Source organism: Epinephelus lanceolatus, chromosome 13 (assembly GCF_041903045.1).
Source record: "Epinephelus lanceolatus isolate andai-2023 chromosome 13, ASM4190304v1, whole genome shotgun sequence".
Taxonomy (NCBI): Eukaryota; Metazoa; Chordata; class Actinopteri; order Perciformes; family Serranidae; genus Epinephelus; species Epinephelus lanceolatus.
In genome coordinates this window covers 25,654,355-25,665,018 of record NC_135746.1, presented here as the reverse complement: position 1 = coordinate 25,665,018, position 10,664 = coordinate 25,654,355, and the positions used below count along the sequence as shown (strand labels likewise).

At 41.3% G+C, this 10,664-nt stretch overlaps 1 protein-coding gene across 1 annotated transcript; it reads right to left on the bottom strand.

Annotated features, from left to right (window-relative positions):
* Positions 1-479: 479 nt before the first annotated feature.
* On the bottom strand, positions 480-9,928 carry katnbl1 (katanin p80 subunit B-like 1). Its single transcript, XM_033648121.2, has 10 exons — positions 9,770-9,928; positions 9,051-9,181; positions 8,880-8,917; positions 8,394-8,676; positions 6,740-6,855; positions 6,589-6,639; positions 6,072-6,161; positions 5,684-5,788; positions 2,651-2,744; positions 480-1,078 (listed from the first exon to the last, which is right to left on the bottom strand). Exons 2-10 carry the CDS (start codon positions 9,057-9,059, stop codon positions 1,046-1,048), a joined length of 819 nt encoding a protein of 272 aa, XP_033504012.1. The 5' UTR covers positions 9,060-9,181; positions 9,770-9,928; the 3' UTR covers positions 480-1,045.
* Positions 9,929-10,664: the final 736 nt, after the last annotated feature.

The window sequence follows — 10,664 nt, the reverse complement described above, 5'->3', positions numbered from 1 at the left end:
GATGGTAGGGTCAGAATTTGGCATCAACAACATGAAAGCATGGATCCATCCTGCCTTGTATCAACGGTTCAGGCTGGTGGTGCTGGTGGTGTAATGGTGTAGGGGATTCTTGGCACACTTTGGGTCCCTTAGTACCAACTGAGCATGGTTTAAACACCACAGCCTACCTGAGTATTGTTGCTGACTGTGTCCATCCCTTTATGACCACAGTGTACCCATCTTCTGATGGCTACTTCCAGCAGGATAACGCACCATGTCACAAAGCTCAGATCACCTCAAACTGGTTTCTTGAACATGACAATGAGTTCACTGTACTCCAATGGCCTCCACAGTCACCAGATCTCAGTCCAATAGAGCACCTTTGGGATGCGGTGGAACGGGTGATTCACATCATGGATGTGCAGCCGACAAATCTGCAGGAACTGTGAACCCTTTCCCCACACACACACACACCACAATAAAACTTTTCTTGATTTCCATCAAATTTATTTAAAAGAAGATTAAAAGAATCACTTGTTTTTACAATTTACATGATACAGTCAGATGTCATATGAAGAGGCAAAATGAAAACAAGAGGAGCTCTAATAACTTAAGACTGTTGCAGATTCAAGTTCCTGATTCCGGAGAACCCAGGTGCAAAAACAAACATTAAAAACAGCGGAGCATTCATTACATCCACAAGTGCATTTGCATTCCATGGCAAAGAGTGGTGTAGTGAGAGACAAAGAGCTTGGCACTTCATAGAGCGACGTTACACCCAGTCTCATGGAGGTCCACTAAATATGCCCCTTCACAAGACAGTCCACTTCAATGTGAAGCAGTCATTTGCTGTGTGTGTGTGTTTTTCTCCTCTCTCAGCCCTCCTTAAGAGTCTCCAGCTCTAACTGAGGGAGTTGTCTGAATTGTCAAGTTCAGTCCCAGTAAGAGGTTTTGAGTTTGAGTGGCAGAATGAACCAGTCCAGTTCTCTGGCGTCATTATCAGTTCAAAACACAGCCATGATCTGGCAGTAGTGGTCACATCCTCAGAGTGCTACACGGACGACGGTCATGGCAGCTGTGATAGATAAGACTCGATGGCCTGTAACATGAAGCAGAGATAACACATCAGTTATTGGTCACAGTCAGACATTAGACAAACTTTTCCCATTGAACACAACACACATAATTACTGCATAAAATACTGCCCATGAAAAGGTGATGTTTGTTTTCTGCAGCTAAAACATGAAAATGTAAATTCTTTTAACACATCTCATGAAGTAGAAAGAGGAAACAGGATGTGAATATGGAAACAAATGAACCATAAGCACAATACAAACTCAACTCATGTCACAGACACCTATGCTGCTAAGCTAACAGTGGATGTGGAGGGTTATTTAGGATGGGAGTGGTTGGCTGAGTTCACCCAAAATCAACAGAGGATAAAACAGAAGGAGCACTTGTATCTTTATGACACAATGTTCGTCTCAAGACATTTACAGGGGGATGTTTACTCAACTCTGTTGCAATTGTTTTCATTTAGTTTGTCCATAGAGAACAAGCACCTTACGGAATCCTAAAACAAGAAACCCTGACAAAGCTTGAAACTAAACATCTGAATAATCTATATTTCGAAGGAGTGTTGAAGGCCATTTGCAACCCATTTTCAGGCCCCACTTGCTACAGTTAAAAATTCCATAAAATCCAATATATCACTGCTAGATTAGCAAAGTTGTGCCCCAATGTTACACCCCTTTTCCACCAGACTTAGATGTTCACAGGTGTTTTAAACACAGGTAAACTCACTAAAAATAGGCTACAGACTCTATTCCCATTGCCAGCAGACCATAGCTGTGTACACAGCTCTGTGGCAGATGAGCATGCCTTTCTGTGTGTGTGGATTTTTGGCGTGTCACGTTCCACGTCACAAACAGGTAAACAAAAGAGAGGAGCATGGAGGCCTGAGAAATCTTTAATGTGGTTACTTCTTTTCATATATATATATCTTACTTATTCAGTCTCTCTTCAAACTCAGTTCAGACTAATTTGAAGTGATGTTAGAGTGCTGCTTGGGCGGAGACGCCAGTATTTTGTGGTGGCGCATCATTTCATCTTGCTGGTAAAGGAGCTAAAATTAGCGGGTTCACACGGATGATGTGTTCCCATCCCGATGGCAACTGCAGAGTCATTTGACCTTGGTGAGAATGCTGATTAAAACCTTTCCCACTGCTTTAAAATGCCACATGTTAGCGGGTGTTCGCAGATTTTCGTGCAGTGGGAAAGGGGCTTTAGTGATGCCTGTAACAGGTGTAAACGCTCACACTCTACCCTCATGCTTATGTTATGGTCCTGTCTCAGGCTATTAGGCTATTGGACAAAAATATCTAAAACTGCAGGATGTCATGATCATCGATCATGATGGCGTCCCGACCGAAGCACACCCTCCCATAGTGCTGCAAACGGTTCTGGCTTTCACAACGTTACTGGTCCAGCATCTCATTCTTTAACGTGGAAACAAGTCTCACCCCCCACCCATGACAGATGGATTAAAGCTGTTTGACAGTGTATCAAACTCTTGAAAACCTTTCAAGAGACACTTTCTGGATTGCATAAGTAACATGACGGTTCTGTTTGACCCCACAGAAAAGTACTATAATAATGTCATCTCTCTCACCTTTGCCAGTTCTCCTGTAGATCCTGGAACCAAACATAACCGGGCCCCGTCCCTCCACAAGTCCTTCAGCCGCTGCTTCATGACCTCAATATTCCTGCAATAAACAGACAAACATTTCTTTTGAGCGATGTGTTGAGTGCACACAGGACCCCACAATAAAACCCAACATACTGTCTCTGCTATGAGCCCTCCTGCTACAAGCTCAAAATGTGTGCGACCATGTTTTCAAATAACCAGGACTTTCCACAAGGACATGGAGTAGCAACCATTAGGGAAAAGTAGCCAGGTAGGGGAGCCCTAAAATCCTTAATATGGTGGCATCTGACACATTCTAATATAACTATTCCATCGTACACACTGATATTAGTCATTGCATATTTCAGTGAGTTTGCCTACCCAGCTGTCAACATTTAGTGAATCACTGAAAAGGAGAATAAGGCTTCTTGTGCATTTTAGCCTACACAGTCTGTCAATAGCTATGAATATTTAAAAACACACCTATACCTGACGGATCAGAACATCTGTAATTGAGAACTGTGCATTCATTCTAATGTATTTGATCAACTGACTGAGAATTTTCTTCTTAAAGATGTCTGTCAGAGTTGATTTCCACCACACATTGTCTTTCTACTTTCTTTTCTTCTCCAGAGGCAGGTATGGTTTATGAATGAACATTCATCTTACTGCAGGAAGTGACATTAGTTTGCGTAATTAATCAATAATTTAAAAAAAAATACAAAAGCAGTCTGGGACATTTTTAGCTGTGAAATTTCAGTGTGAGGCTGAGGCACACATTTACCCACATGATACAGGCCTGTTGGTTTCAAAACATGGCCTGTTTTCGTGCATGTTTCCAACACATCTCAGAGATGGCTCTACTGTAAAATGTGTGATGACACTAAAGATAATTTATTCGTTCATTAAGCCCACACACGTCTGTGAGGCGTGTATGGAAAATTCAGTGCTTTTCACTGGATTTTCTAATCATCAAGTTGCTGCCACGGTTATTTTCCAAAGTAGCCCATCTAATGAGGATGTCCCTGGGCTGTGCAGCTAGTGCGATTCTCAGTGTGTTTTGTCATCAATTATTTTGCTAATATTTGACAGATGCTAAAGACGACTCTCTGGTCAGCATGTACACACATTCATACAGAGCATGTGGGGGCGGGACTGATACAGATCAGCACATTTCTCTATTATCATATCTGCATTGTTCTAAGTGGAGGCTAGCATACAGAGCAAATTGCAACTTGTTAATCAAAATTATTCTGTAAGAATAAAAAATTAATACAATTAAGTAGTCAGCTGTTTGACTGGCAGCAGGAGCTTATGGAAAGCTCTGCATAACTTCTTGAAAACTTTAATTTAGAAACTCAAAACAAGTCAGTGCTAAAATCAAGACAAGTGTTTGAGTTAGTGAAAATCTTCTTTTGTATGAGTCGGCGTTTGTAACAACTTTTTCCACCCATTATGATACCAAAATCAATATTTTAGTTCACTTGTGAGGCAAATAAACAACTATTTTTAGAGAACACTGAAAACCTCCTTTGTTTATAAGCTAGTGCACGTTGGTCAGATCACTAGGCGAATCATGGAGGATGTGAATACACTGGTTGAGAATTCAGTAAGCTGAAGCTTTGGTGCCATTTTGAATTTCCTTATTTGAAAAGACACAGCACTGTGACTAGAGCAGATTATAAGCTCTGTTCTGACAGTCAGGTATTGCAGTTTCACAACCAAAATGCAAGCATATCCACCTTGATCCCATCCAGAGGTAAATGCTTAGCAGAGTGACAGGAAGTAGTATTAGCAAAAGATAAAGTAACCATAAATAACAACAAAGTCATATTATTTCATGATACATATTAACTTTGCTCCCTAGTAATTAATATAGTGTCCTATCATGGAGATAATGCCAGTTCTCATTCCTAAGAAACATTTTATTAAGGTTGAAAGTTCTGCTATTTTCAACCTGTGCTATCTTTTCATCAAGCAAAGTGAGCAGAATCTAAGAGGCCAATTCATAGTTTCCACACGCACAAATCTGCATGCACGCTCACTGCACATATGCCAATCTCTTGTTGCACACTCCAGTTCAGTCACTGCTGCAGCACTGTGGTGACATTAGTTTGAAGTTTGGACCCAATAACGGCATATTACTTTCAGTTTCACCTGATGTTAGCAGTAGGAGGACGGCAGGCTCACCTCCCAGCCCTTCCGTTTACTGCCAGGGGCGGACACAGACAGCCAATTGTACTATGAATAGAACCACGTCCGCATCTGCGTGACCGCAGCTGTCTGCGGATGCTCAAAACGGAAAGTATGTCAGAGCCTTGCATGTGTTACATTTTGGTGGCAACACTGCTCCTGCTCAGTTTCCACTGTGCCGATTAGCAGGATTTCCAGTGAAACATTAAACATTGGTTGTACAGTAAAAGAGAAACACTACCTAAATTGGGAATTCTAATATGTTATTCCCATGGCCTAGGAAAGTTCAATGAATATTTGTGAAAATGAGCTACTTTCTCTCAAAGCTGTAGACCAGAGAAGTAAGTCTCAAGCTGATGAATGGGAGCCTGATTTTGCTGACCCACAGAATGTTTGTTTGCTTTTATGTACCCAAATTAGCTTTATCCTATTACAATGCCTCAGTCATGAAAAAGAAAATACACTCATATATAGGGAACATTCCCCTGGGTGCTCTCAGTGTCATCTATAACATCTTTCCAAATTCACTCTCTAAGGAGCGGCTTCAGACTTCATATCCTATGATGTCACAAATTTGAGTTTTAGCACTCTAGCTTTTGGATTTGGGAGAAAGTTGTCCATGTTTACTAATATTTTTTCAGGACTAAAGGAATAAAATGAACTTTGAAAATGGGCGGAGTTCCCTTTTAAGTCATAAGTAAGATTTGCATAGACCCAAAACCCTGAAAAAATTAGGTTGAGTTTGAAAACAGCTGTAACTACCCTTCAAGTGTAGGTTGCATCATAGAGGGAGTGTTAGGTTGTATATAAGCATGCGGTGCCCACCTGTCCTCCGAACAACTGTCCCGCAGTCTTTTCTCATTCTTAGAGAGTTCTGGCCACCACTTCCTGATGACGGATTGAACCCAGTGTAAACCCACCATTATGTTTCTGTAAGAAAAGAAAGCAGACAAATCAGTCAAATCATAATGTCAGAGACGTCTATGGAACTTCTCCAGATCGTAAGATACAAGCACTAAGTCAAAGACATTTCATTACTCATCCAAGAGACTTCATCAGTTCTCTATTCAGGTTATTAGTCATTCATCAGACCAGCTGAAGCTTCTTGGATGAGTGAAGAAAGGCCTTGAAGCATGAAACTGTAAATCCCAATGCCTTTAACTCAGTACTTGTAGGCATCATTAAAAGTTAGCAATTCCTCAGTGACACTTACTCTTCATATTTACTGCCAAGAATCACTTTCACTAGGGGCATGAGGTCGACACAGCAGCCAAGTGATAAACATGGTGCTTCAGTCTGAAGGCTGACGAGAAACAAGAATACACACAACAGAAAGAAAGTGAGCCGACGGTCATTGATGTGGGCAGTATTCATTGATTACAGTTTCTCAAAAGTGAGGAACTGCTGCTTTTCTCTGTTTTACATGACTGTAAATTAAATATGTTTAAGTTTTCAACAGTTGGTCAGCCACAACAAGAAATCTGAGGATGTCCCCTTGCACTCTGAATAAAAACTTGCTGCCCATTTTCACAATTTCCTCACATTTCTTGGACTTTCACATTCACTGAAAAAAGTACATAAAGTACATATGGATTAATCAATTAAAATAATCATTAGCTGCAGTCTAATGATGCTACTGTTACATGATTGCAGTATTTTGCAGTCCAGTCATTACAGGTGAAGGCAAATCATTAATGAGCAAAAAAGCCAAACACCCAGGTGAGACTCACTTGTTAGTTAAGACAGGTAAGCAGTCAAGCAGCACCCCTGTGTCCTGAATTCTGTGAAAACAATGAATGATTAAAGGTGAAGCATGTCGTGTGATTGAGGGATGAACACTAACTACCAAGATGCAGTATTAGCTATTAGTCACTCTTTCACCTTATTAGGTAGGCCACTAATTCACTGGCGTTTTTTCGCCATAGTGTTTGGGCTACTTTTAGTCGTAGGTTCCTTCCGAAGAGGATGTGAGTCATAGCTTCGTGGTCCTTTGATAGCTGCACGTAAAAGACAATGCACAAAGGGAGTTCAGTCTGCAACCCTGTTTCATACTGTATAAACTCCAATAAACAATTAAAACAACTGAGTTTTTACTACAACAAAGCAACAGTGTTTGAATAACTGTTATACCAGCAAAACGACCTTTTGTATCTCATTTACCTACCACGTGTTGCCTTTAATTCACAAAAAAAGAGTTTTCTCACATGCCTCCACAGTGAATTGAAAATCAAAATGGTGAACATTCTCCAAGAATTTAAGTAGGAGGGCACTGCGTTTAACAACGGCAAAACTTTTATCAAAACATCAAATTAAAAACTCTCACACAACTCGTGCAGTATGATCCAAGTCTTATTTATCCAGTTGTACACTCAGTACTTCCCAACACATGCATTTTCACTAAAACATTACGATACATAACATATCAGTACAAACAATGACATGCACAGCTGAGTAATGTGAATGACAACAGGTGCATGTTTGACTCTGCTCCAGTGGAGCTAATACACACACACACACACACACACACACACACACACACACACACACACACACACACACACACACACACACAGGTGCTCGGGCTCACTCAGGCTCACTCAGGGCATGCTACTTCTAGGGAAAAATGTTTAAAATCAATGTTTTAGTGAAAATGCATGTGTTCAAAGAATTTCTGAGCACACAACAGAATTTAAGAGACTTATGCTGTGTCTCAAATCGCGTACTTTTGTACATACACTTATAATGTTTTGAGTGCGTAAGTGCATTCACACTGAGAAGAATGGAAAAATGCAGTGCACTATGAGTACCCGGACAGTGCACTCAAAACGGTCAAGAAGTTGAGTGTGGAACTATGGACACTTCTCGCCCTCAATGGTCGCCATCTTGGCTACATAGCGAAAGGGGAGGGACCACTATTAAAACTGGAAATGGCAGCCGAGGACTGTGCAGCCGTGAACGTTGCTGCATTGTACAAATGTAAGTTATACATGTGTTTTTTGCACTAAGCACCACTATACTGTTGTCGGATAAAAGCCAGCAGTATGTTTATTGGGTTAATTTAGCAGTCTGTAATAAGTTGGTACTGCGAACAATAATGCGAATGCTAATGCTAGTTTGCTAATATCTGCACATTAGTATTAAAAGAAGAAGAGGTCGAAATTTGCAGTCTTCATTTCCCGTAAGTGCACAACGGCCATGTTTGGTTTGAGACAACACTACCCTGTCAAAATTCGCACACTACGCCAATAAGTACATAGTGCACATAGTATACTACATAAAAGTGTACTAACTGAAGTATGTGCATTAGATTATACCGCAAGAGTAGTGCAAGAGTTCATAAACAGATGTTTTGGTAATTCTGAGGGTGTTGGTCCCCCTTTATTTCAATTCATCAAGGATGCTGGCTGTTTCTGGATTTTTCATTCATGGTGAAGGCATCCAACAAAATATTTTCTCCACAAATTCAACAAAACAAACAGTGAGTAAATGTTAACAAATGGTCATTTTGCGGTTGAAGTATTCTTGTAACTCTCACCTCGGTAAAGTCGCCATACTTGGAGCTGGCCCCTGCCATCTTGGAGGCCTCTGCAGAGTTCACAGGGAGTCCGCAGTTGTCATTGTGGTACATGCCCCGCACGTCATCGGAGCACGTCAGCTCATTTTCTTTGTTGGCCATGCCGGGGTCACGGGCACGCCCTACATCTGATGATTTGCGGCGCAGCTTTAAGCCCACCTCCGCCAATGGACAACTTTTCCTCTTGCAAGTTGACAATTGCTTCGCTTTGCCTGGGCCGTGTACTCCGTAATGCACTGGAAATCTGCCAAGAGGAAAGTCATCATCGATTGGATGCAAAGCTGTCATGATCTGAAAAACCATAAAAATTAAAGCCACAGACGTGATGATAATGGTTATGGAAAGGTGCCTGAGTGGTCCAGTGACTGACAGGGAAGACCCGTGGGACACAGAGTGAGTGGGTGATTATAATTGGATGAATCCCACAGATGTGGATCAGAGACTCACCTCTCTTTATCTAATTCTTCCTTATTTATAATATCCACCTAAAACAAAAGGATAGGGGATGAGGCCACTACTGCTACAATGCCACTGAACTGAACTTCACACTCACCAGGATTTAAGAAACAGTTATTTACACAATAATACCACATGGCATTTGCTTTCACATCTCCATACCTGCTTCATGTTCTTTTCAGCAGAAAAGTGCAGGCAGGGTCGCAGAAAGCCATATGGATGTATGCTGGTTGACCTTTAGGACTTGTCACTGCCAAACATGCTCAAGTTACCAGCTTCCATAGTAGGAGACACTGTTGGACAAACAATTGTGGAGAAACAGGAGGAAACGTCAGAAGTTGCAAGAGTTACAGTCACATTTGGTGGCCTAACTACTTACACATTGGCCTCCTATAAATAACATGTGGTCTAACATGCAGCGGTGGTATTCAAAAAGACTTAAAGCAAACATTCAAATGAGATATACAAAACAAAAACGCTATATTTGCGTTACAGAGGCGTTGGCTGCTACGATACAAGCACTGCTAGCTAGGTGAGCTGCCAACAAATATCACTTTGTCATTAAGGTTTAACTAGGGGGTAGGTTTTTATGACTTGCTACAATTTATTGGACAACAAACGTTTAGAGGAAAGCATTTCGCAACGTCCTGTATCTTAAAGATAGCTCACGTCGCTAGCTAGTTAGCGTAGAAGTACAGTTACAGTTAGCTTAACAGTTAGCTTACAGGTTAGCACAACCACCAAGGATACACGGAGACGTTGGGAGTAACTAGCTGGGCCGCTAGCTCGAGCTAGCTAGTTAGCACTACGGCTCAGGGAACATATGGCTTCATAAAAGGTACTTTATTTTCACCATTTAAACGGTAAAGTCAAATACCAACCGCTTCATTTTGTGAGGCGCACCAGGTCCCCTCAGGTGTGTAAATCCCAAACGTGAAAAACTGGTTAAACTCCAGAGCAGCTCCTCTGTGTGCAGGTCCGCTAGCGTTTCAGAGTTGTACCATTCAAATGAATACACCGCCGGTGTGTGGGGATTGTGGGATTGATTTTGGCAAAAAAAAAAACGCTGCAGAGTTAGCGACGACTGCTGGACGTTACGAAACATAGGCCTACTTAAGTCCTAAGTGTGCAGTGGCGCCATCCAGTGTCGTGATGGGGGTACTGCAGCAGGGCATGCTGTGTGTTCTCTACCCTAGAAGTATCCAGTAGTACCTTCATTTGTGAGTGCTGCAAACCTTCAGTGCTGGAAGAGGTTTCAGATCCTTCAATAAAGTAAAGATTATTTTACTGATTAATAAGATCATAGAGTTGTACAACTATAAATCATAAACTCAAGTAAGAGTTTGAAAGAGTTGCAGCAGAGTGAAGTGGAAAAAAGAAGAGTTTGAGACCTGTATCAGGAAATCAGAGCTAGTTAAAGGCTAGAGTGAACAGATATGTTTTTAGCTTTCTTTTAAGAGATATTTAGCAAGCTAGCTTCCCTGATATCGACAGGTAGTGCGCGTAATTGAGAAAGGCTGCATCCCTGAGCATCCCACCAGCAGATGATCTCAGTGTTCTTGGAGGCAAATAGTCAACAAGTGAGTAAGCAATGTAGCTTGGTCCCGGCCCATGTGGGACTTTGTAGGAGGACCTTAAAATCAATTCTACATATAATACCTTATTGTTAAAATACTCCACTACAGGTAAAGTCCTGCATTCAAAATTATTTATGTAAAGGTATGTAAGTACTATGCAAACTGTGGGCATAGGGCATTTTACTGCTATAGATGTTCA

Coding starts and splice junctions, on each gene's coding strand:
- katnbl1 (XM_033648121.2), bottom strand. Junction 8,677..8,879: donor GAAGAATTAGATAAAGAGAG/GTGAGTCTCTGA, acceptor TCCTCTTGGCAG/ATTTCCAGTGCATTACGGAG. Junction 6,856..8,393: donor AGTATGGCGACTTTACCGAG/GTGAGAGTTACA, acceptor TTTTACGTGCAG/CTATCAAAGGACCACGAAGC.